Source organism: Myiozetetes cayanensis, unplaced genomic scaffold (assembly GCF_022539395.1).
Source record: "Myiozetetes cayanensis isolate MyiCay16 unplaced genomic scaffold, myiCay2020 scf5-8, whole genome shotgun sequence".
NCBI lineage: Eukaryota > Metazoa > Chordata > Aves > Passeriformes > Tyrannidae > Myiozetetes > Myiozetetes cayanensis.
Window position 1 is genome coordinate 100,563,698 of NW_026087742.1, and position 26,404 is coordinate 100,590,101.

Sequence of the window (26,404 nt, forward strand, 5' to 3'; positions counted from 1 at the left end):
TTAGTAGAGCTCCACATGGCTCTCCACATCTCCTGTGAGCAGTACCTTGTACCGGACTGAAGATACAGAAAAAGGCCAGTGACATGTTGTGACTCCCCAGAAGACACATCTTGCAGTAGAGAAGTCATTTGCTCTCCGCTCTGCAGAGCTTTCTCAAGAGGGCTTATAATTTTTCTGGACTGATACAGGTATTTAAGTTGGGGTACAAGATTCAGTTGCTGGAATAGTCTTGCCCCTCCTTTGAAACACTTTGTTTTAAAATGAGAAAATACCATGACAATCTACTGTCCCTAAAGGAACAAAGATTTCTCTGTAACACTCCATCCTTTAACATGAGCATCAATTATTCACCTGCTAATAACTGCGTCTAACAACCTATTCAGCATTCCACACACTGAGAAGGCAGGCACAGATCTTAATTTCTGATCAGAGGAACTAAAGGTTTGCATGTTTTGTGCAAGTGAGAAGGAGGTACAGATGCACAATGTGGAGAAGATAAAAGTAGTTCCAAAGAAGATTTAAAAAACAGATAATGGTTTTGGTTACCAAGGACAGAGGTGATGAGCTAGTAATTATTTTTTTGGCTTTACAGACCATAAATTAAACTGATGGCAATTTTAATGTAAAAACCCTAACCTCCTATTTTCTAGTAAAAATGTTATGTAAAATTATTACATACGGATTTTTTTTTTTTTCAGAATTAACAGTAAATATGCATATAAAATTAAACCACATTGACTTCCCAACTGTTTCTGTGTTCAGGAACATGGGCAACAATAGCCACCCTAATGGTACAGACCTGAAAGCAAACAGTCTGATTTCTCCTTGGCCAGGCCACATCTTAGCACCAAAGCTGCTGTGAAGAAAAACTGTTGACTCCTCTGTGGGTAACAGATATTTGCAAGGATCACTTTCAGGTTGATTAGCTTAATCCTTGAAATTCCCCAAAGAACTGCTGGGAAGAAGGGCTCTGAAAACCAGGTTGAGCCACATAGCCAACCTCCTGGCTTAGAAGTACCCAGTCCTTCCGCCTTAGTCGTGACCTCCCTGACTTTTAAGGTGTTGCTCGACCTGTAAAGGGAACATTTACAGCATCACTGCTAACGGGGGATCCCGTCTCCATGAACAAAGGGATCTTTGCCCTTCAAGCAGAGACTACAGAGAACAAAGTGAGATGCTCCTCTATCACACCGTCACGGCCGATCCACTTCAGGGTATCACGTTATGGCACCTCTTTACCGCAGCGGTACCTTCAGCAGCAAGTGGTACTTTGAAAACACTGCTGGAGAGGGATGCCCCATTCCTGGAAGTGTTCAAGGCCAGGCTAGAGGGGCACTGAGCAACCTGCTCTAAGTGGGAGCTGTCCTTACCCACGGCAGGGGGGTTGCAAAGAGATGCTCTTTAAAGTCTCTTCCAACCGAAGCCATTCTGCGATTCTACGGTATGGGGAGAAATCCGTGTCCTCCTGAGCCATGCGAACAACGTCCCGAAGCGGGGCAGCAGCACGAATCCCGCCGGGCTGGCGGGGTTTGGCGGCCGGGCGGGGCCGCGGGGAGGGCAGAGGCGGGGCCGGCGGCAGCGGCCGGGGCACTGCGGAGCCGGCGCGGCGCTCACCGGGCGGGGACTGCACCTTCCCCTCCGCAGAGCGGCACCGCCCCCCGGCCCCGCCACACCTCCCGGCCCCCGCCCGTCGCCCCGCTCCGCTCCCCCGGCGGCGGCACCCGCTGCCCCGCCGCGGCTCTGCCTGCGCCGCCCCGCCATGGAGCAGGGGCCGGCGGGGGGGTCAAGCGCTGCTGCCGCCGCCGCTGCTGCCGCTGCCGGCACCGGGGGTCTGCTCCTGCCCCTGAGCGAGACCGAGCAGCAGCGCTACTCCGAGCTCTTCTCGCGGTGCTGCCCGCCCCCCGAGGCGGCCGCCGGGGGCAGCAGCGTGGGCGAGCTGTTCCGGGCCTCCCAGCTGCCCCCCGACACTCTGCACCAGGTGGGTCCGGCTCCAGCTCCCCCGGAGCTGGGGCGTGCGGTGGTTTGGGGGGAGTCCGGACGGGACGCACTCCCGCAGTGCTGCGGGAGAGGGGCTGGCGCTGCCTCCGCCGCGGAGTTGGGGGCTGCGGGCGGGCCGGTGCCCCCGCGCTGCCCGCGGGGCCGGGACGAGGGTTCCCTCCCCGGGCAGGTCCCTTTCCCGCAGCGGCGGTGCTGGGGCTGCGCCGTGCCCGCTTTCTCCCTCCAGACGGGCTGCTGACAGTGCTGGTGTGCGGCGTCCCTGCGGTTCCCCGCTCCGGGTGCGGTGCTGGGGGCAGCCCGTGCCGCCGCTGCGAGCCCCGGGCCGGGCACCGTGAGCCCCGGGCACTCAGTGCGGGCTCTCCCGGTCAGGTCGCTGCTGCCGTCGCCTTCCTCAAAAGGGCCCCAAAAGTCATAAAAGCAGTTGTGTGCGCAGAGCTGTAAGGACGTGCGATGTGTTAAACTCCTGGCGTAACTCTGAGGTGGTTTTTTTTTTCTTCTACGTGTTGTTTCAGTGGAAAAAAAAATCTGTGGGTGAAAATGATGCTGCGGGTTTTAGGTCAGTTTTTGAGCACGAACACATCAAGGTGCGAAGTGTGAGGGTCTTGCCCTGTCAGAGCAGCAAAGCCACAGAAGTCCCCAGCAGGGACTGTGAGGCAGAACCATCCTAGTTTTGAGGAGAAGCTTGTCCGGGGTGGGAAAAGGCTTGTGCCAGCCATTTTCCAGGGACAGGGAAGAGTCAGACTTGCCTTCTCCACCTGCGGATTAGTAATTTGACTAATGCACTGTAGTTGCATAATACTTCTGACAATAAACTGAACAGAGATGGGATATTCCTGTTTATTTATTTATTTATTTTATTTATTTACATGAAGTCTGTTCTTCAGTAGCTTTTACTTATCGAGCAGAAAAAAGTTATGTTGAAATGGAACTGATGTATAGTTGTACCTGGGCATCACCTGAGGGTACTGAATTCATCTACTGCTTTCCTGATAGCTGTTTGACCATCTCTTAATGGCTTATATAAACACAGGGAACTCTGAATGAAAATTTGGTATTTCAAGGATATTCTTCTTCTTGCTTGTGCTCTTTACCAGATCAGTAAAACTAAAATCGTACCAAGCACTATTACTACCTTATAGTGAGCCACACTGTGACCTTGGTCTTGCAGGTGAATTTTGAGTGGTGAAAGTAGAGATTTCACATAGATATAGCACCAAGAGTGGGTCTTTTTGCAAAGAGGATTTCAAGTAAAAAGGCATATTTAAGGAACTTGCTATGGCCCAGTTACTGCATTTTCCAAAGAAGTGTAGAAAGAACCCTCTTATTTCTACTATGAGGTTTCTTATCCTATCATTTAAGTGAAATTTATGATCATATTATTATCATAGTCTGTTTTTGGGGTCATTTTGATTATAATGTGTGACTTAAGCCTGGAAATGGTGGGGTGAGTTTTTTTGTTTTTAAAATTATTTCCAGGTATATTTATGCTGCGAAGAGGACATTACTGGGAAACAAGCCTGTAATTGGCTTCAGGAATATTCAGAAAATAAGGCCTATGGGATCTGGGTCTGTTTCTCCTCCTTCTTCCATCCCTCCCCCTCTTGTTTATACAGCACTAATCACAGTGGTGTTCTGCTCTATGGCTGGAGTGCCTGTCTTCAAAACCCACTGCAGCCAGGTATTCTTGTGTTTACTGAGATGCAGGAAAAAAAATGTAGTGAATTAAAAAGAAAGAAAGACAGGTGGGTGTTTTGATAGGGAAAATCCCACAACATTGTTTGAGATATTTTTCTGATGCTTTTTGTTATCCTCTGAAGATGCAATTTAGTATTTTCTCTTTAAAAAATCCTACTATTGTAACAGTTACAGGAGCAGGGCACAGAGGTTCATGGTGTATGTTTTCTCCTAGTACAAGGAACACTTCTTTTAGGCAGAGGCAGGTTGTTTGGTTTAAGATAATGTGTTTTCTTTGAAATAATTGTTGACCATGAAAGTTTTTTTGTTTGTTTGGGTTTTTTTAATGCTTTTTAAAATCGCCATCTGTCAGTGCTTCACATACCGGCATCCCTACTGACTGACTGAGAAATGGTCATGCTGAGTTTATTCATGTCAGAAATGGGGAGATTTGGAGCTTGCACAGTCCAGAAGGTACTTAACACCCTTCTCTGGCCCTTGCATGGGCTCTAACTAAAGAGGCAGCTTTGGATGGTTTTGTAAGGAATGCGCAGTTTACAGCTTTTTATTCTCAAGGTATTCACTGAGGAATGGTTTTGCAGATCAGGATGCTTCCAGAACTGGCATTTAGTGCCATAGCACTCTCAGACCTCTGCTGTTGTCTTCAGTTGTACTTCTGTAATAAGGGGGATGACTTTTTGAGAAAGAAGCAGCCTTTCCTTATACAGTCTTTGATTAAGATTTCTTATAAGCATTATGGGAAATCTCCTTCTACCTTCCTTACTTGTAATGGCAGGGTTTGCTGTCTAGACAAATATCAGGTGGGTGCATCCTGGCTGGAGTATTGCTGCTGTGTCAGTTCCTGTGGGAAAAGCAATGGCATGCACTCCCAGACAGTGAACAGACAAGGGTTTGGTGTGGTTTAAAGGTTAGTTGGCTTAATCCAAGAAGTTATATAGATGAAAGAGACTGGGTACCAGAGAGCAGGTAGGGAATGTGAGAGCATGAGCCAGAAGAGGAAATGCTGAAATAAATGGAAAAAATCCAAGAGCAGTCGGGTCAGTAGGAGCAGATGGTGTGCACCTGAGAGTCCTGGGCCTTGCTAAGAATAAGGTGACTGAACATAGATTCATTACACCCAGGCTCATTAAAGCCAGCTATTCTGCTGAGCAATAGGGTACAGCAGAGATTGTACCGATTTGACTTAGAGCTGAGATTGAACAATGAACTCGTCAAGAGTTAGTTCTGGAAAAAAGGTTGAAGTTAGCACTAAAATTAAAAATGTCAGACACTTCACAGAACAGAGAAGGGCATGACAGGGACAGGATGGCATGGTTTCATACTTCCCCCGTGTACTGAAAGTCTTTGGCTAGCCATATTATGTGACTAAAAAGATTTTACTTAGACTTACACAAAGCCTGTGGCAAGATCTTTTACTAGGGGTTTTAAAGTAACTGTAAAATGTCTATAATTTCTTGCCTGAAAGATCTGTGCTGATATTGTTTTTATTTTAATTTTTTTACAATATTTATGTAGAAGCAGGAAGGAGCAGGCTAGTCATTCACCATGCAGTTCTGTAGACTGTGAGAATTAGAAGAAACTCAACAGCATCAACTGGAGATATATAGATATATATATATATGCACACCCACGTTGGTCAAGTAGAAGATGGTGTTCCCTATGCTTCAAGAAATGCATTTATGCAAAGAAAAAATAAATCTTGAAAAAAAAAACTGCTTTAAAGTCACTGGGCCCACAAAAATATCGCTAAAGTGAAGGTGATCCCACAGCATACTTTGTCACATAGATCAATATTGGTAGCCCTTCTTACATGGGGAGAAGGCAGGCAGAGGTGTGGGAGCAGTTGGGAGGAAGGGATGAGTGAGGGCAGCTCAGGGCAGGAGGCACCGCTAATGGCCATCACTAGATGACAACAACAGGTTTGTGTGCCCACGAGGGCAAACTCCCTCTGGGGTTTCTGGCGCATTCCTTGGAAGAATCTGGTTGATTGTGCTCCCTGAGTGCATTGGAATGTCAATATCCACACTGTCCACAGGTGCTGACAGTGGCTGGTTTGCCTTGTCTGGGTTTGGGCAGTTGATTTGTGACCCTGTTTTGAAACTGGCTGCCAGTGAGTACATACAGCCTTACAGCCTCTGCTCCTGAGTCTGGGACCCCAAAGTGCATTTGTTACGGGTACCAATGGGCTGATATCTGCAGGGATTTCAGGTAAAATATTGCTTTACAGAGTCAATGCCCACTGATCAGCAAAGGAAAGGTACTTTGTGCTAGTTTTACTGTTTGTTGATATTCCTGTGGTCTCTGAATATTTTGTCCTAAAAAATTAAGGAGCAGAATTGGACTAGAGATTTACACTGAAATGCTTATTTCTTTTCATTAGTTTCTGACTTATTTGATTGATTCTCACTTGGTTGTCTGATGTTATCTTTAATTCTCAGCTTTATAAACCTTATTCTTATTTGTGGATGTGGCACTATCAGCACAGAGATCCAGTTTTCTTAATAAAATGTGTTCTTTCCTCTGCAAATGAACACACTGTGTTATTTTGAGCTCCAAGGATGACAAGTACTAATTGTGTGATACTGGAGCTGTACAGGCACTGCATTTTTTAGCTGGGACTCTCCTTCCAGCACTGTGTGAATAGGGAACACAGACCAGCGATCGTGCCTTTCTTCCACAGGCTTCGTGAGTTAATTTGTGTTTATTGTGCCTTGTCTCTATAGTTACAACTCTGCAGTTTAACTGTATTTTTGGGTTCAAAAAGGAGAAGTGAGAATAGACTAAAAAAAAAAAATTAAGTTGATATTTCTTTGGAAAAATGCCAGTAAGGATTTGCTTTCTGTATTTTTTTTTTTTTAATTGCATGAGGATAAATTACTACCTACATGATAGCTGGGGTGGGATTAACTTTCTACCTCAAATGGAGAAAAGAACAAGAACTGTGGCAGTTACAGTATGAGCTGTTTAAGTGAAGAAAATCTGGATTTAATGTTACTTTACCAAAGATGAAATTCGCTCTGCTGTAGCCGTTGACAGAATGTGGCATTATGGTAGTGCTGGCAGTGTGATTTAGCTGACTGAACAGCAGGTCCATCAAAAAGTGGTGTTAGAGAGAAGTGGCATCCTACTGACGTCTTTGAGCCAGGAAGAAACAAAAGCAGGGTACAACTTTATGTAAGTGATGCAGCAAGAAGAGGAAAGGAAAACTGATATTTCAGAATCAGTACTTCTGGTCACAGCCTCCTAAACTGTCATTGCCTTTCTAGAGTCACAGGCAAATGTGTTTATGTAAGTAGGAAAATTAATAACCCAGATGTAAAAACCATGGTAGTATTATTATTAAAAAAATTTATAAACTCTAACAAGGTAAAAGGTAAAGATTCACCTGAAGCAACCTTGATGTGTTCCAAAGAAGAAAAATAAATTGAGGTCGTAGTACATCTTTAAACTATTTTTTAGCATTTAAACTATCACTTCATAGTCACTGCTTCAAGATTAGATGTTTTGAGTGCCTCAGCATTGAGATACGCAGTAGATGATTTGTAGGAGCCGTTCCTTCCCAAGTGTGTTTCAAATCACACTGTAAAACCAGACACTCTTAGACCTGTTGTCACAGGTATCCAGTGGGATGGTCAGAATTAGCCTGGTCAGGCCCTGCAGCCTTCAGTGATTAACCATCATAACAGACAAGTGTCAATTAATTATTTCATTCTCCAAGTAAATAATGGTGTTGCTATGCCAGTGATTCAAAATAACTGCAAGAAGGATGGAGAAAAAAGTTCCGTTGGGATAAAGAAGGGTAGCTTTGTTCATGAGAGGTTGCTGTAGTATGAAGCAGGGATTATGAAGAACAGGTTTTAGTTTTATGTTTTAAGTTAAGTGGTTTTGTCATGGGACTTACATAAGTGCAGTGGGGTTCACTAAACATTTGATATAACCCCTTCTGCTCCTGCCTGTATCTACAGCAATATGCTGTCAGTATCGTGATGTTTATACACAGATTGATGATGTTACCACAGTCTGTTTTGCAAAGGAGATGTTGAACACAGAATTCACTTCAGTGATTGAGTCTAGTGGAAACACCCCCCCTCAGAAAGGGATGGTATAAAGTCTGAACACATGAATTTAGCTGAGCTGAAAAACTTAGGATAGAAATGCTTGTTCCGTCTTTCATGAATCTGTGACAAGGAATCAGGATAAATAACCTATTTAAATTTAAAACACTATGATTTGAGAAATACAACTGATATAATATTTGTAAAGCAACATTCTTTGATGTATTAACATCTAAACATGCCAACAGTATGGTAAAATAAAACATTAATGAGCCATATGTGCTAGTTCAACTTTTGAAGGCAGTGAAAGAGTTGAACAGCTGAGTTAGTGGATAATTAACTAGAAAAGGTTGCTGGAGTAGAAAATCAACTGTGGACAAATAGTAATCCGCTCTTCCTGAGCAGGGGGAATATTTTTTTCTCCAATATATTCAGCAGCATTATTTGGTGACCACTGCATAAATTGAGAACTCTGGTGGGAATAACTTTTTCTTTGGTTATTGTTATTTTATTCCATTTTTATTTTTTTCCTGCCATTTAGATATGATGATGATGTGGAATGATGTGGTGGGATGAGATCCATTAGTTCTGTGAACTAGTAGGACACAGTGACCAGAAATAATTGGCTAGATCAGTAACTGCAAATTATATTTAGTTTATTTATCAAAGTGTCTAAAAGACAAAATGTATGTTTATAAATCCATTTATAGTTTAGATTTCCAAATCTTTGTATATATAAGAAATGTGTGGCATTTGGTTTTTTTTCAGTAGAGGAAGGCTGCCTGTGTATTTTTAAATGGATTCCAGTTTTTAGCTAAATTTGACTTTGCATATATCACATGTACCTACACAAGTAGGTGTGTCTCTTATTAATGGAGAAAATTTAATATTTTATAGAAAATGAGATGTATATTAAATTTCTGATAAAGTAAGTATTAAAATGTATGTTAAGCAATGTGGTTGCTTAAATGAGTTTTAAAATATTACTTGGGGGTAAAACCAAAAATGTTACCATACTTATTTTAAAAGAGCAAGAATCTTGTTTTAATGATGACCAACTAATGAGACAGATCTTTATGTAGAAAAGTATGAAGTTAAGGTCTTATCTCTCTGAACTTAAATAATATTTTAAATAGCTTATTTTTCCCAAGAATCTGCCTTGCAGCATTAAAGTTAGGATGCTTCATGCTGCCAGTTGTTTCAGTCTGGGTGGTACATTTGGAGAGGTGTGTTGAAGGTGCTGCCTCTGACAATGATGACAAGTGGTGTCACTGCGCAGAGCACACCGGTGGCGTGTTGTGGGTGCTCTGTTAGCAACAAGGCTGCTTAAAACTACCCCAGGGTTACACACTGGCTGCCTGACAAGTCATCTCTTGTACCTGTTTGAGCCACTCAGGCCTTCATAATGAGCACAGATCACTGAACAGAGAGCTACAGGAGTGCCTCAAGTGCAGCAGTGTGATGAGCAAATGCCTTCAAAAAATAAGGGGGGGTGGGGGTCTTGAGAAACTTTAGATAGCTTGACTACCAGAGCACATCTTCAGTGTTTTCTTCTGCTGCTTTATTTTTTTAAGTCTGTGGGATTTTTTCTGCCCTGAGCAATCTTCCCCCATGCAAAAAAAAGCTGTGAATGTTGGTTCTAGTATCTTACCCTTGCATCTGTGTAGTCCTACAGGGTCAATGTGCAGTACCTGATTGCTCCTCTTCCCTGACAGAGAGTGGTGGGAAGCTACTCACCTGAGCAGAGCCGTGTTGAAATGCTGGATTTAGGACTTGAAAATCCCACTGGCTTGGTGGCACTGAAAATTTAGAGTCATCTAATGGGAAACACTTGGCTGAGCTTGAATTCGAAGTGTCTGAGCATAGCCCATAGTGTCTGCTTGCTCACTAAAGTATGAGTCATGAAACTGAATTCTACTTTCAATAGCAAATGTCTGTAACATTACTTTATTATTATGATTATAAATTTCAAGTGTTTTTTTGGCATAAACCTTTCAAATTGTTTTACCTTTTTTTTTAATCCTTTCTTTTTCTTTAAGTGTCTTTCCACACCAAGAAACATTAGATCAGCTTTGGCATGGGCAACATTTCACATTTCATGCATTATTTACTTCTGGCATAATTTACACAGTGATGTCCTATGGAAGCCAAGATGATGGTATTTCAGAATAAAACAACGTGTCTAATCATTTGCAAAACAGAGTCACTGCTGTGGGCTAACAATTAGAGTCAGAATTATTTTGTTATGAACAGTAACAGAAGTGGATCAGTAAAAGGTGAAGGACTTCAAGGTTCCAAATGCCTGAAATAAAAATAAAAGGGGACAGAGACCAACACTCAATAGTGTGATTCTGTATATATTTAAATTTTTTTTTTTTTTGCTTTCCCTCCTCTGAATAGTTGCTGCCTTTGAAAGCACATCTTTATTTTAATAGCCATAGGCTGCTTTTCCTTTACTGTGTATGGGTAGAAATGCAAATACAAGTCTTGATATAAAATATGCTGTAAAATCTTGGTGTACTGTGCATGGGCACTGGAGATGATGTCATCTTTGACTCTGGTGTTGCTGCTTTGAAGTCCTGTGCTCTTCAGCTGAATTGAGGACAGACACCTGGTTTGGGCCCAAACAAGTAGGTTCTCACTGACTGAATGATGCATTTCTGCACATAAACACGTTGGGTGAAATACTAGTAATCTTAGTGCTGTGTTTAGTGCTGTAGAAGAGAAAAAAACTGACCTGCTTTTCCAGGTGATGTGTTGATTCCAGCTAGAGGTACATGGGATATAAGATCAAGGAAAGGCAGGAAGTGTCTTCTACATACACTGTGTGCAATGGAATTAGCGACAAGGGTATGCCTTCGGTTAAGACTGACAACTCTTCAGTCTTATAAAAATAGTCCATAATTCTCAACTAAAGAAGGGCTTTAATATGTGTTATTGATTAAGATAACAGCACACTTGTAGAAGGTACTGTTTTGGGTGTTCGCTGCATTGCCTTTAAAAAGACCTGCTGTAGTTCTAAGCACTAGGGAAATGAACTCAGGAAACATGCCAAATGTGATAAAAAAGGAGGGGTACAGGAAGCATCAAGGTTTTTTGGGGGTAACCAGTCTAAAAAATGACATTACAATAACTATGGAAGAAAGCAGTTCATTTTAGAAAATTTTGATGGAATGGGAGATAAGTCTGTAAGAAATTTGTTTGTGGCAAAAATGCATCATATGTCCCAGAATTTCTGGTTTCTTCTGTACGAGTTAAGTCTCATATTGTCTAAAAGTGGATCAGAACCTGGAACTGCATTTTTATGGGAAATGCCAGAATTTCTTCTGTTCTTCTAGGGCAAAGTTAATGATGAGAAATGTTTGCAAGAGAAGTTTCTTTGGAAATGTTTAAAAACTTGTAATTTGTTGAATTAAATCAAAACACTTTGTTTTGAACTGCTTCGATATTGAAGCACTGTGACATCTTAAACACATAAATTTTGGGAAGGAGGTTGTTCGTGTGCATCATCTCTTGTTCCTTTCCTTTCCTTAGACTAATTCTGCCAATACAGGTAGTGATGGTAGCCAGGCAACTTGTTCAGAAGGGAGACTGTGGTGCCTCAGAAATGTCATCTGCTGAGGAACCACAAGGTTTGAAACATCAAAACAACAGCTTCCACAGGACTTTATGGTACCTTTGTATTAAGGTGACCTGGAAAAAACCATTTTGCTTCCTGGCAGAAATTTGAAAGGCTCATGGGAATTGTAATGTTGGGGTTTTTTTTGGTTTGTTTTTTTTTTTTCAGGAAGAGATTCGAGATGTTGCAATATTTTCAAGTAGTCTAGTTCAAGATGACTAGATCTGGTGGCTGCCATCTAGATGGAGAGGATTTGTCAAGTTTTCCATGTGGTGGTTGTCACTTCTTGGATACTAACTCCTGTGTTTTTTAGCAACTTGAAGTGCTTTCTGCCGTTGCATTCAGAATGAAGGAGACACCAGCTGTCAGATCTGCCTTGCAGAGCTGACCATAATTGATTCTCATTCTGAGAAGTAGGAAGCAAATGTTTAAATCTCTGAAGAGTAGGTTTTTCTATCGTCATTAAAAGTTGTGGAAGACCTGGATAACTGTAGTTGCTAGAAATGTTCTCCTGTTTAGCTATGTGGACATGTCCCATATGTCCAGGCTGTCTGTTCTTCTCTTCTGTAAAGTCTGAATTCAGTATTAATGGTAAAAAAATTTTCCTTTGGACTGAAAATACAGTAATTCCCTTCTTAAAAAGAGTAAGTGGGAGAAACTGAATAGAAGCCTATTGCAGAGTGATAGTATGTTTCTGAAGGTCATTGTGGGCTGACCTCTGGGTTACTGGCTGGGGTCCTTTCTGGGCTTGGTACCTGTGATGTTCATGCCTCACAGCAGTTTTTTGTGCTTCTGGTACTTACATAAGGTCCCTTGTGCTTCTAGGAGGAAGCATAAAGAACAGATAGATTAAGACTTACCTAAGGCTGAGGGAGCTGGGAAGTAAGTAGAAGCAGGGCAGCAGTGAATCTCATTAGAAGCAGTGGACGTTAAAGAGATTTGAGGAGAAGCTTGGAAGAGTCATCCAGGTGACCAGTGTGTGTATTGGGGATGTCTGGTTTGGGAGGAGATCAGAAGACAAAAATAAATCCCAATTATGTTGTTAACAGCTGCTCTCTGTTGTTGAGTAATAAAAGGCAGGGTCCAGGAAGATGGTTGTTTCTGTTTTTTATTAGATGCTTTAGATATCATGGGGATGAGCAGGTTATAAATATAAATGTCTACTGCAGATGGAAGGTGGAAGACGCTTGAACCTGGTAACCTTCAAAAAGTGATAACGTAAGGTTTAAAATAACGCTGAGATCTGAAGCTTCCTACAGAGTCCTTGGGTAGTCCCATGTTAATAACAAGAGAAAGACCAAACCCAAAACAAATAAACAACCCCCCAAACCTTCTCAAAACAAAGCAAATCTCAGTGCCAAAGTTTTACCCATTTTTCAGGTTGTTTCTTCCAAAGTGCTACCAAGGTTAGAAATGAAGAGAGCCTCACCTATTTTTCTGCACCTGATATATGAAGGAGCTGTACCACTGTGACAAATAGTATGCTTGGGGGTTTTTTTGCAGTTGCATTGTATCCTGCTGCTACCCTTGTTTAACCATGGATTTCTTTTTAAAAACAGCACTAGATCATTATTCTGCAGATACAGTATACCTCTAAAATAATATAGCTGTGAAGTCATGCCTGTCAAAACATGTTTTGAGTGTTGTAACAGGAAGGAACTGGGATGGGGGAGCCTGGGGTGACGATGTTACAGCACCTGCTACCTCACAGTGTGACAAGTCCCAGGTTCACTGGCCAGAGCAAATGTTTCAGGAAAGGAAAGAGCAGCACTGGGCAGTGCTGATGTCAGCAGGAAAATAATTCAGTGTTATTTACATCAAGTTATCAGTCCCTTATTTTCCTTCTCTCTCTCTCAGCTCCCTCCTCCTCCCACAGCTGTATTATAGTAATTATATCTTTTATTTGATCTAGTCTAAATCAGGACTGTCCTTGAGGAGGATATTCTCCAAATGAATATTTTTCCATAGGAAATACTCATTAGCTGTTTTTAGACTGCATTACTTACTGTGCATATATTTGATTGCAGGGGAAGTGTGCAAGAGGTAAAGCTTTAAGTTAAGTCTGTCAAGGCATTGTGTTTTAGTACAAGTACTGAATTTAATCCCTGCAACAAAATAGGTCACTCTAGACATGGAATGAAGGTCTTCTATTCAGATACTGAAGGACAGACCTTAAAGTAAATATCTATGAGTAAAGGAAACATCCAAAAGGGCACAAGTAGGGAACAGTTTTGTGAATCTTTCTGGGTTTTTTTGGCCACTACATAGTTTAAATTTTATAATTAAATTATTTGGCAATACATAAGTGCAGATATTAGTAACAATCAGATTAATACTTGGACGTGGTAATACTTGTATTGTCCTTCTAGTAGCTTGATCACTCATGGTAAGCTGAGTTTCAAAACATGATTGTTTGACATTTTAGTGAAGAGAAAGAGGAGCAATGTGTCAAGGGTTGTAGATGTGAAATACATTTAAAGAAGTGCATGAGTGGTGATATCTAGCTTTCTGTGTTCCCAATTCCCTTCCAAATGGAGAATTCTGGTAGTATATAGAGCCCTAAATAGATAGTTGCAGGACTGTCCTATGCTCAGATTGGTGCTGACCCAGAGCAGCATTTCTACAGTTTCCACAGCGCTGTCTAGTTGAGTGGCATGGGTGGTATGGGACTGTAGGGAGAAGAACTTTGTTTGGAGCAGTGAAATTATTTGTGCCAGTTGACTTTGTTTCCTGATGACTTTAGCAAAACATCATATCTTGCAAGAAACATTGTACAGAAATTTTGATTTGTAGAAGAACAGTAAGCCAATTTGAAAACAGGTCACCAGTCCTGTAAGATGTCCAGGGCTATAGTTTTATAATGAAAGAGCATACTGGAGTTCGAAGGAAAGGTGTGTTTGAATCATGAGCTAATATGCTTTGCCACAGTGAACCACTTCCCAAACTTAAAAAATTTTAACCTAAAATGGCTTTTCAGTGCCATGTAATATAAAACGTTTCTTTTTCTTTCCTGCTTATGTTTCTGTTCTGTTTGAATTTTCTCTGTCAATGCTTTTAATAAATTGTTATGATAGTTTCACTTTCTGTTGAGTTGCCCTTTTCTTATGGTCCATCTAAAGCTGCTGCAGATGTGATGCTAGAAGTACTCATTTGCAATAGGAGCATTGAGTGTACCCCTCTGTAGCAGCAGTAGCTCATTTATTACCAAGGCTGCAAGCAGAATGTGGTGTCTATTTATATCCTTATGTGCACACCCATCAGCCTCATTGTATACTACAGGGAAGGTATCCTTCATCTGGTTCTGCATTAGGGGCCTGCTTAACATGTCCCTCTGCTTTTTATTCAGTTCAAGGTTTTACCCCCTGCCAGTTTACTGACTTACAAACTAATTATCTTCTTGTTCTTTTATATGGCTAACCACAAACTTATATTCTTGAAAGGTCTTGCCATCTCCTGTATAGCTGTCTGATTTCAGCTCAAAAATGGGCACAAAAATGAGATGTTCGCCTTTATTACTACTTATTCCACTTCATCTTTCTTACTGTAATCTAAAATTTGCCAATTTCCCATGTCACAGGCTGGGGTTTCTTTGGTCTGGTTTTCGAAAGAGGTGATGCTTGTGCAGTGATGCTGTTTAATTCATCCCAGTAATAACTTCTGAATTTGTTAACTATTCAGGAAAATTTGAAGAAAATTGAGAGACTTGGAAGAGTTCCTGAAGTTATGTGGAAGACCTAAGTCATTTGGTAGAAGAAAACCTATTTTCCTGCTGAGAGAAAGGTCCCACAATGAAGTCAACCCATATTAAACATTAAAGAATCCATAGAGGAGTATCAGCTGAAGACAAGGATCTAGAGAAAGTTGGGGTTTGAAAGACAACTTCTTAGAGCTGATATAGGCTACCCAGGGAAGTGGTTGAGTCACTGGAGCAGTGCTGGGTTAACAGTTGAACTCAATGATCTTAAGACTCTTTTCCAACCTAAATGATTCTGTGTTTCTAAATACTGGTGTGGGCATGAGATAAAAGATGGCCATAGAATAACATTTTAAATTACTGTGATGATGAGTGGAGAAGAGCAAAAGGGAAAGGCGAGAGTCTGCGTATCTGCTCTGTGTCGCTATTTTTGTGCCCCTCTTTGCTCCCCCCATCTCTTCCCACGCAGTTCCACCTGCACTGCTCTTTGTTCCCCTTGTCTCCAGCTGGCGACTTCCACCAGCCAAGAGAGCTGCTGGTTCAGCACTTCTCTGCATCTGCCAGGAAATAAATAAATAGTGGGAAGAGAAACGGAAGGGATGTGTTCTTGCTCTTTTTGTCAGCTTTACTTAGGGCCTTTTTTTTTTAGTTGTATATCTTGCAAAAATGTATTACTGTGAGAAGATTTCCTTGAAACTAGAGCTGAATCCTGTCGCCTCCTTGGTTTCCTTAGTTCCCTGGCATTAAGAAAAATGCAAGTGCTTCAGCATTGATGCTGTGGAGATGGATTCTCACATATTGGGATAGTAAATAGGCCGCCACCACTGAGAGGTGTAATGGAGCCCCCTAAGGGCTTGCCAGGACTTTTGTTTGGGGGCACCCCTTGCCCATGGAGTGCTTTGCAGGGCGAGCTGCACCTGCAGCCCCTCTTTGATCCCTGCAGGGCTTTGGGAACTGTCTGCCTCTCTGTCCTATAAATTCCCTCTAACTCCCTGTGAAGCTGAAGACAATGTGCCCCAGCACTATTTTGGATCCTTTTGTGACTTCTCCTAGTGTTTCCAGCCTTTTTGACTGCCATCTGCCTAGGAGCTGGAGAGAACATGTTTCTTCCTTTTTTTCCCCTCATTTTTTTTTTTTTTTTAAATTGTACTTAGGCCCAGGTTCCCTGTAACCCCAAAAGATATCTCAGCTTATATTGAGGATTCAAATGAACAGGTGGATTATCCATGGCACAGCAAGCGGGTGAACCCCTCAGACACTGTGGGCCAGCTCAGCGTGTTGCATTTGATGGCTGCCTCAAATTAAATATCAAAGTTCATTGCCATTGGCTCATTCCTCATTGGTTTTTGTGAGGAGGCAATAATTTCTTCATCCATGTCTGACAAGTCTAGATCATTTAGCAGTGGTTTCCCTGCAGGAAGTTTCACTGCCTGTGGTGAGGGAACTGCCCTAGTTTTGCTGGCACGCAGGAGGTTCTCCTGTGAGCTTAAGTATCCTTTGCAGCACAATTGTCTTAATACAAAACATTTCACTAGTGATGGATAGATCTTATTAATTATGTCCATATCTATTTCATTCTTAATTAAGAGAATTGTGTAACTTTCTAAAAGTATTTACAGGTTTTGTTTATTTATCTTTAATAAAATTCATTGGTTTTCATTATGAGTAAAAACGAGTAATAGGCTTTCCTTAATTTCTTACTATGTCTCTTTTGCCCGTTTTTATGCACTTGAAAGAAACATATACCTTATTTTTAAACTTCCATTTTAGAAATGTTTAAGGATAAACATTGTGGGGAAATACTTTCTTGTACAAAACCTGCACAGCTGTGTCCAGTGGAATTTAAAAATAGCAAACTTCACCATTCAAAACTTCACCATGGCAAAAAGCATTGTTGCTGATACTAAATCTTGGAAGAATTATGTAACATTATCTGATTATGAGTCAAACTTTCCTTGACTATGTACCTTTTGACTTTGTAAATGTGTTCTAGGTCTTGAGCTACACAACATGTTTGTGACATGGTTAGTTTGAAAGACTGTTTGGAATGCAGAATAACTTCAGAGGATGTGAGGTCCTGTATGCTTCTATTTAACCAACTTTCCCAACCTAGAGAGAGCTTTGTGCATGTTCTCAAAATGCTAGGGCTGAGCATCCTCTGAAAAGCAGGATGTGAGCAGTGAGCTGTGCACATCTTCATCCCTTTAGCTCTGCTTAGTTAGGTCTGAACATCTCTCCACTCTGCTTCATTACGAGTGGTGCTTTCAGTGCAAGAAACTGGTGGGGAGGAACTCCAGTGAATCTGGAGTGATCATGGATCCCTTTAACATATAGAAGAAAGAGGGTTTGACCATTAGTAAGGGAGGCTGCCCAGTAAGACAGGACTTTGTCATTTTTACTTTTCAAAGTGTGACAGGGAAAAAAAGAAAGGATAATCAGTAAAAGCATCCCTGAGGATTTTATAGCTATTAGTTGTCACTGAAGATGAGTGATATTTCTATAGTTTTTTCATGAAATGGCTATTGAGGTAGGAACCAGTGGACATAGTCTTGTCTTGCAGTAGTTAGGATTTGAGTTGCTATCCCTTGGTCCTGACCTTGCTCACTGCCTCTTCATGGGAAAAAGGCAAGTGGCAGTGTGAGCACAGGGTAGCACTTTTCATGGGCCAGTGGTAGTAGAAACATTAACTGGTTCAGAAACAACCCGTGACACCTGATGGCTGTGTCAGCACAGAGAAGGGGCTGAGCTGCATCAGCGGTACTGATAAGACTTGTGAAAACCGTGGTTTGGAAAATGCTTTTCTCTGACACATCTGCCCTTCTTTCAAACCAAATGGACACTGAAGCTAATGGGCTATGAAAAGTACTGGGGAAAGTATTCAGTGATTGCGTTGACCACATCTTTAAAGGAGACTGGAAAAGGACCTCGGGCCATCGCTACATACTCTCTCCTGTCCACAGCAAAATCCCATTTATAGGAAGTTGATTTTAAGCCTGATGTTTTTAGCCTGTCTGTGGAGGATATAAAGAGTAGATTATTCCTCTCCCTTTTCAAGCCAACTGTTACCGTGCCTCCTTTTAGCTTAGTGCTGCAAACTGACATTTATATGTTTGGACATTCCTGCAGCAAGTCTTGGGAAAATGAAAGTAGAGAAAATTTTTGTGCAGTGGTTTTTCTTTTCTGTTGTTGGTTTTTTGTTTTTTTTGGGTTTTTTTTTGAGAACCTTGAGGTAGCATTTGCTAGTAAGACAGAAAACAGTGTAAATGGTCAGTCACACTGGATGTACGAATAAAGGCCATATGGGAGTGATTGTTCAGAGAAGTGGGAATTTCACTGTGGCTTTTCTCTGGGCTTTGAGTGGGGACTCCCTTGTGCCTTAGGCATGTTTTCAAACATCCCTCGAGAGCTGCAGTGCTAGGAGAGGTCCTCCCTATGGACCAGGCTGTGCCACCCGGTTATGGGTCTGATATGTGCTTGGATAGTGCCACTGATCACAACCCTCAAGACAGTTAAACTGCATCAACCAACTGTAGGATCTTTACTGTCCATCAGTGAATTGTGGGGGGGGTTATTGCCTACTCCCAGATGGTCTCCTTGACCCAACAGGCTAATCCATAAAGAGTTCATGAAGACTTTGAGGTTCATAAAAGGATCACAGTTTCCACCAAGGCAGGCTTGAAGTTAAGAGTTCCTACAGATGCACTGAAATGGTGAATTGTATTGCATGGTGTTTGCCTGTGTCTGTTTTTGCTTTGAATTCTAGTTTTAAAAACATATTTCCTACTGCTAGTGACTTCCTCATGTGGTCACATACACTCTTTGCCCCTGAAATAATCTTGGATGTGGACCAGAAAAGAAGAGCCTCATATTGGAGCCCAGTGTTCAAAGAGCCCTTGGTTGGCAATACTGGCACCAAAATGAAAAAAAAAAACAAACCCAAAACAAAACACAAACATTAAAACCCACACAAACCTCAGAAAAGTAGGTCTTCTGTACGGGAATGAGTTCACAGTAAATGCCTTGTTGAGTAGGAAATATTTCTTATTAATTCCTTTAAAAACAAGCTGTATATGAAGCTCATGGGGGCAAAATAAGTTGGATGGTTGCCATGTTTTATGTCTGTCAAGACTTAGAAAAGATCAGCAATTACCGTGAAAACAATTTCATTACGAATGCTTAATAAGGAGACTTAGAAAAAAATATCAAACTCTCGAATTGTTTGTTTTGTTACCTTGCATTCTACTCCTCTGGGACTTCTATTCTTAAAGTGCATTCAATATGAGCTTGTTCTGTGTGTTGGTTTTACTGTCACCTGTGGGCTGTGTTGTAGGTTTGGATCTAAGTGGACTGCAAATATCTTGCACAGGAATTGAAGTTGAATCGTTCCCAAAGTTTTTGTAGAAAATTAGTTTCCTGTGGGGAGTGTCAAGATTTTTTTAATGTTAATACTCTGTTGAAGTGTCTCCAGCTTTTTTAGCAAGCTGGAAAAAAAAAAATCTGGTTTTATTATGCAGTCTGAATTAAATTTGTACCCTTGATGTGAAATAAGTACAATTATATACCTCATTAAAATTTCATATTTAAAAGGACAAAAGGTTTTGTATTCTTTCAGTTTGAGTTAATTCGTTTTGACATTGAAGTATGGTGCCAAAGATTTCAGTGTTATGGGAATTATTATTATGAAAGCAGTTCTGAGGGCTTTAAAACAATAAGAGCTTGGGTATGGTGCCCAAATATTGTGACATTAAAAAAAAGGTGCAGAATACAAATAAATTCTGTTATAAACTGTAGTTTAATTGGATCATTTTGCATGACTTGTTAATTGTGAACAAAAGATTTCCTGTTTTCCTGAATCTGGAAGGGTGAAACATACAGGTAAGCAAATAGATTTCTAAAAGGACGTGACTATTTTAAGAAATCAGAGTCATATTTCTGAAAAATAATTTTTTGCTGTTCTCAAACTGTTTGTATTATTTATGTGGCATTTTTGCATGCTTTTTGCTGCTTAATGGAACATTTGTGATTGTCACGATTTTTGGTGATTGCATAGGAAGGTACAAATTATCTTTAGATTTGTGTATTTCTCACTGTTTATTTGAGAGAAAAAGGCAACACAGTTTGTCATCATTTGTCAGAATTAAAGTCAGCCTGGCTTTGTATATACCTCAAACCCACCAGCATCTACAGGCATAAAGTTCCTCAAAGCTGTATTTTATCTGTCAGTGTTAAATGCCTCCTCTGTGCTAGTAAGGTACGTACAGTGCTCAGATTCAGAACTATATGTGATATCAATCCCAAACATGGTTTTGAAATTGTAGTGAGTTAATGCAGTGTATCTGCTGTACATATTGAGAAAAGGCTTTTTTAATTTGTTTTTCCCTCAAATATGTTAGGAATTTGTACTCACCAGAAATCTTTCTGAGAGTTAGGAAGTTTACATTTCTTTAATTGTATAATGGACAGTGGTGCCTTTAATTTCTTGTCATTAGTTAGGACAAGCAAGTTGTTTTAGTTCAGAACTAATGTCATGGTGCAGATTATTTTTAAAATCATTTTACCTTGATGTATTATTTTTCATAAAATCTAAGAGTCTAGTTAGTGTTGAAAAACATGTATGAGGTAATTAGTATTCAGAGGAAAAAGTGCTTGTGGGTCAAAATATTGGTCTTTTTTTTTGCTTGAAACAACTGTTTCTAGAGGTTGAAAATGCTCTGTGCACTTGCTTTAGAACAACTTAAAAAGTTACTGTGGCTAAGGAGTTGTAGAAGGACAAAATAATTCACACTTGTGAATTATATGTGAGCAACTGTGGTGTGAAGCAGATCACCAGTGGAGGTGCTTTTTTTGGTTAGTTGGTGGATGGGTCACCAGGAGAGCAGAGGTAAGACTGGCATTTTTTCCTGCCTCTGTGCAAGCCCCAGCAACTTCTAACTCCTCCCCTCCCCCCAAAAAACTCCCCCCAAACCAACCAACCACTATCTTGCATCATTTCTTCTTTGCTCCTGTCAGCCTACCCTCAAACCCAATGATGAAATGCAGTCTAGGCCTATTTTAAGTATTCACAAATGGAAAAACCACTCCAGCTTTTTGACTGAAGACAAAGTTTCAACAGCAAAATAAAACTAAGCCACAGTTGAAAAATTACAAATGAAGAAATGTATCAATAATGTTTTCTGTTTTATCCAAATGTTTTCCTGTTCAAATTAGGCTTGCTTTCAGTAATCTCACAGTAATAAGAACACCTGAAATTTAATTTCCTACTGTAAAATAAAACTAGAGACATCCCAAGTTGACAGCACTTTCTGTAGCAGCAGTCTTGCTGGGTAGCAGCTGAGGAGGTAGAGCAATATTTGTTAGGTGGGACTGAAGGGGAGTGTTGGGAATAGGACTTATGTGGCTTCTCGTGTCTAACAAAGTGGTTGTTGTAAAGTCCCCTAAGCCAACAGATTCCTGTGCAAAAGCACCGAGGGAATTAAAAGCTTAAACTCTGAGGAGTTTAAATGGTTTAGTCAAGGAAAATAGGGGAAAGAGTATGTATTTGTTAAGTACTAACGGTTTTGCTTGTTCTCAGTTAGGCTTCAAACTAACAAAGCGGTTAAGAAACTTGGGAGTGTTCAGTCTGTGAGCTTTCCTAGTGAATTCACATGGGCTGTTTTAGTGTGAATCTGAGAGAGAGAAATTTAGAAAAAAAGAATTTCTAGCTCAGTCATTCAAAGAGTATGTGCTTACAAAAATGTAAATTATTAAGTCTTCTGTGGTTTTGTTGTTTGTTATTTTATTTTATTTTTTTAAAGCTGCTGCACTTTGACCCCTTTTGTGAACATGCGGGGTTTAATTGCATGATAAACTATTTGCTCTGCAGGACTGCTATTTCATTTAGTGCAGAAATTGTACAAAGTATAAGACAGACGGTTAGGAGAAGGAAGAGAGGCTGCTGCCTTTAAGACATGAAATGGCATGCAACGCAAGCGTGGGTTTTGGTATTTAGCTTTCATTTACCTTAAGCAATAATTTGCCTAGCGACTTCTACCTAAATATAAAACTTTCCAGTGTTACAGAACAAGAAAGAAAATAAAGCAATTGAAAGGAAAAATGATTGCTAACTAGTTCATTTACTGTCCTGGTGCATAGGCTTAATTTTCAGTACTGAAGCAAAATAATGCTAAGAATGAACAGATATTTTGAAAAGCTGCACGTGACAAGCTTTTACAAATAATTTTTATCCTAATATGTAGTAATGTACAGATGTTCTTTTTGTTTTTCTAGATTAACTCCAGAAAGTCCTGTAAAAGTCATAAAAGCCTTGCAGCTAATATTCTTAAATACTTTGCCTGCTGTGTTTTGTCCTAGTAATGGAGATGTATTAAAATAAGCATGTTGTTAATTGTTGCATTAAGACCAAAGAAATGAGAAACTTCTCATTTTGAATAATTTTGCATTTCAAGTACGTTGTGAACTCCTCTTGCACAGACCACTGTTCCAAGAGTGGGAGGTATTTTGGCAATAGCCATGAGTGGAACTGGTACACAGTTACTCTTTCCCAGTGCATCTCTGCTGAGCTCCTTTTTCTCGAATGATGGAACAATGCAAAATAATTGCTTAATGTGGTAATTATTAGAGCAGGTTGTAAATACTGTGTACGCAACACAACAGGCTTTGTGAAGACAAGCATGAGTTGTCTTCCTAAGGCAAATGCAGTTTTATTGCCCTGTTTGGGGAGGTGGTTAGTTTGTGAATTGTCCCATTTGATTGCAGAAGGATTTTTTTTTACAGGCTCAAAGATAAGTCCCAGCTCACGTATTTTGTGTCGATCACAAATAGATATGAGCGTAACTATTTGTGATCCAGGTTTCTTTGGACACAGAATTCACAAAATTCTGTTATTTCTGTGTCAAATGAAAGCTGGATCAAAAATAACTATGCTTATATCATTATAAAATCACCAAGATTAGATTGGACTTTTCTTTCTTGCTTTGCAGAAACAGTACATGTTTCCTGCATTTAGTGCCTTTGAGATCCAAAATCAGCATGCAACATAGGTCAGAGATCACTCCCTTTTACCCATCTCTTCAGAGTCAAATAAATCAGTAGTCTTTTCTCTGCCCAATCTTTTAATTTCTTCCTTATTAATTTGCTATTTTGAGCCATAAATGGTTGTTGAAAGTTGTGCCAAGAATTGAGAAATTAAACAGCTTTGCATACCTATTGCAAATCTCAGCCATTGGGTTGCTCCCTTCAGCTATGCAAGAGTGAATTCCCTGGTGCGGTGCAGCAGATAACCCATGTGGAGAACGACTGATGTCTTAGAAGTCCAAAGCAATTTTTACAGTCTCTTGCAAGCACAAGTTATGGCATCTTTGCCTTTATTGGATGACGGGAGCGAAAAGTTGGGCAGAAATGACTTGGCAGTGATGTGTGATGGATCATAGAGCATCTCTGAGAGCTGAGAAACAGGCTGTGCCATTAGTGACTTTTTTTTTCGCAGAGTGAACCAGTCTCAGCTGCTCTACACAAATTGCCACTGACCTGGTGGTTAGAAAATCCTTTTACAGAATTTCATTCCTGACTTACCTCTTTGTCAGTGAATTATGCCCATTTCAATTGAGTGCAATGCTCTTAATAACATGTCAATTAATTTTAAACTGCACAAATATTCGCTCTGCTATCAAGACTTGGAAAACAAGTCTTCATCAAGTTACTCCCTCTGGGGCTTTGGAAAAGACATAATTTAAAACACTTTTGGTCTCCTTTTTTAATGTACAGAATTTAATTTTTGAAAGTGTTTAAAAAAAAGTAGTTTTGCTGGATAGTTGACTGAATCTTTAAACCCATGTTTCTAAAATTTAATTCTGGACAATGATCTGTTTGTGTAGTGCTGTGGAAGGTTTTGCAAGAGAGTTGGGGTTCTTAAATGAGGTATTAATTATTTTTACATATTGTGACATTTGGGTCTTGCAGTTATTCTAAGCAATTAAAAATTAGGGAGGAAAGGCCAATGGAAACAAGCATAAAGGTATTGCTGAACTGAATGTTTAAGCACTCATCTATATTGCACTGACCAGAGTGAAAAAAATCTGGCGATATAAACATTAGACAAAAATGCATACAAAAAACTTCATTCTGTTTCTGTACTGGAATCAAGGCCCACTGAAAACAAATAGATCTAGAGCTTTGATCCATGTGCCAGGCTTTCTGCAGTGAAATCCAGAAACCTGCAGCTGATAACTTTGCTGCTTTATTTCTTTGGCCAGCTCTGCTGTGTATCAGTCACCAGTTGGATTTGGGTCACTGTATTTTGGTGGGGCCTGGGAATGTTTCCTAGATGCGTGCTCTGGGAATTCCTTCAATATGCTTGCAGTTGGTGGTGCTACTGCTGCTTTTGGTCAAAGGAACTTGGGAAAATGAGTAAAATCCTGATGCAAGCTGAAAGGGTAGTTTTGATTACTGCCTTTGCAAGTGATCGGAGTGACTTTGTCTGAGCCATCTCTGCCTGTGGCTTTTTAGTTTCCCAGACTACCTCGTTATTTGGGTAAAATTCTGCATATTAGAACTCAAACAGCAGAAACTTCGAAAGATTCAGAATTTCCTCACAGGCCTTGTAGTGCAGTGATGCAAGCTGTCACTAAAATGTTAAAAGGTAAATGTTGGATGTTCTTCTATAATCTTTCTAAATAACTTTAGGTATCCTCTGTGTTTTATCTCTTGTCATCTCCAACCACTTTTATCCCACACAATTAAACTATTGCCTGTGTGGCTCAGCATCTGAGCGTCTTGTCTGGGCACAGAGGGGAAGCGAGCAAGGTGCCTTATTTGATTATGATCCAAGATGAGGAATTTATTTACATCTAATTTGGATGTGATGGGTGATTGGGTGCATCAGGATTGCAGTGATGGGCTGAACTGCATCCCATCAAGCACGCACTGAGAAGAAAAGGCTGTTTGTCTTCCAAAATAAGTAGAGAAATGTTTTTGCCTGGGTATGTAAAGATAACAGTAATTGTTGTGAGGTTTGCTCTTGGTCACTCTTGGTATGCTTTCAGCTGTGAAAACGCCTACAAATGGAACAGATCGTAAAGTTATCCTGGCATAGCATCTGAGAGTGAAACTCCTGAAGTATTTCCTTGTAGTTGCAAAGAAATGTGGAAATAATAAGGCAGCTGTTGTAGAGGCAGCAGGAGCGTTCTGCGGTACCGTCTGTAGGCAATCCTATAGACCTCTCAGTGGTGAAGTTAAAACAACTTTGTTTTCCAGCGTTCACCCCTAGCACTGCAGTTACTGGGACAGAATGAGAGGAAAGATTTGGTACATGTTTTGGGTAGCCTTGGCTTGAGTTTAACAGCAAAAGTATCAGAAGGAATTTCTGATAGTTAATTTTCATTTCTGCAAAGATTATGTGCCTTTCTGCCCATTTTCCTCATTGTAGTTTGACTTTAGCATTTATTTAGCAGTTACTTCTGTTGTTTTTCCTTAGGTGCTAAAAGGGTCTCTGAATTTGAGAAGATATTTTGATTGTCTATTCATAAAACATCATAGGAGATGTTCTCTCCTTGCTGCTAAAAGCTTGTCACTTTTTCAGCTGTTTTCAAGTTACTCTTTGCACCATAGGTGAGTTTGGCAATCTTCTTCGTGAGTAATGGAGCAATATTTCACAAACTGTTGCTTATACTGACGCTTTTTGTGATGATATTTTAATATGAGAACAAAACAGAATTGTATTGCTGAGTGTCCTAAGTTAACTCATTTACTGAAGAGTAAATCGCAACAAAGAATTGATGTTTGCTTCTTCAAAGGGTAAGGTAAACCCTGTCTAACAACACTTCATACTGTGTCAAAATGAAGTGGAATTTTCTGTAACACACATCCGTTTTGTATGAGTAATACCCAAACTGAATTTTGACTTCAACAACAACAAAAAAATTACATCAACCCAACCAATAGGGGTTTTTTTTTCCTTTGGAAAAATCTGTGATTTCTCAGCCTGTGGTGCACTGTTAAGAGACTGGAATTTGACAAAGGTAGGAGGAGGATTCTCTGTATGAATAACATAACTGCAAGATTTAGTTACGTGGTTTTATGCAGACTTGGAGAGTCCTGCATTATAATTGGCATCATACTCTATTATTATAAAATGTCAGTGTTTTCAGGTTTTTTTTAAAAAAAAGACCCCCAGGGTCTGTGTTCTAATCCATATCTGAAGTATAGCAATGGAGAGACCATTTTTCCTTTTATAAAAAGACTCAAGTCACAGAAACCTTTCCTACAAAGGTTTTATTTTTTTAAGGCTGAGTTTCAAGTTACATTTAATTTCAATTTTGCATATGTACATATATATACACATACACA

The 26,404-nt window shown here is 40.3% G+C and overlaps 1 protein-coding gene across 4 annotated transcripts in view; it reads left to right on the top strand.

The window, feature by feature from the left end:
• The first annotated feature begins 1,724 nt into the window (after positions 1 to 1,724).
• The window catches only part of REPS2 (RALBP1 associated Eps domain containing 2), a 95,474-nt gene continuing 70,794 nt past the window's right edge, over positions 1,725 to 26,404 (top strand). For 3 of the 4 annotated variants that reach the window (XM_050333984.1, XM_050333986.1, XM_050333985.1), the window contains exon 1: positions 1,725 to 1,978. In XM_050333984.1, coding sequence (XP_050189941.1) covers positions 1,760 to 1,978 — 219 coding nt within the window. In that variant the 5' untranslated portion in view covers positions 1,725 to 1,759. Of the gene's footprint in view, positions 1,979 to 6,293; positions 6,379 to 26,404 lie in introns of those variants that run through there. The other variant, XM_050333987.1, reaches the window with a different exon arrangement.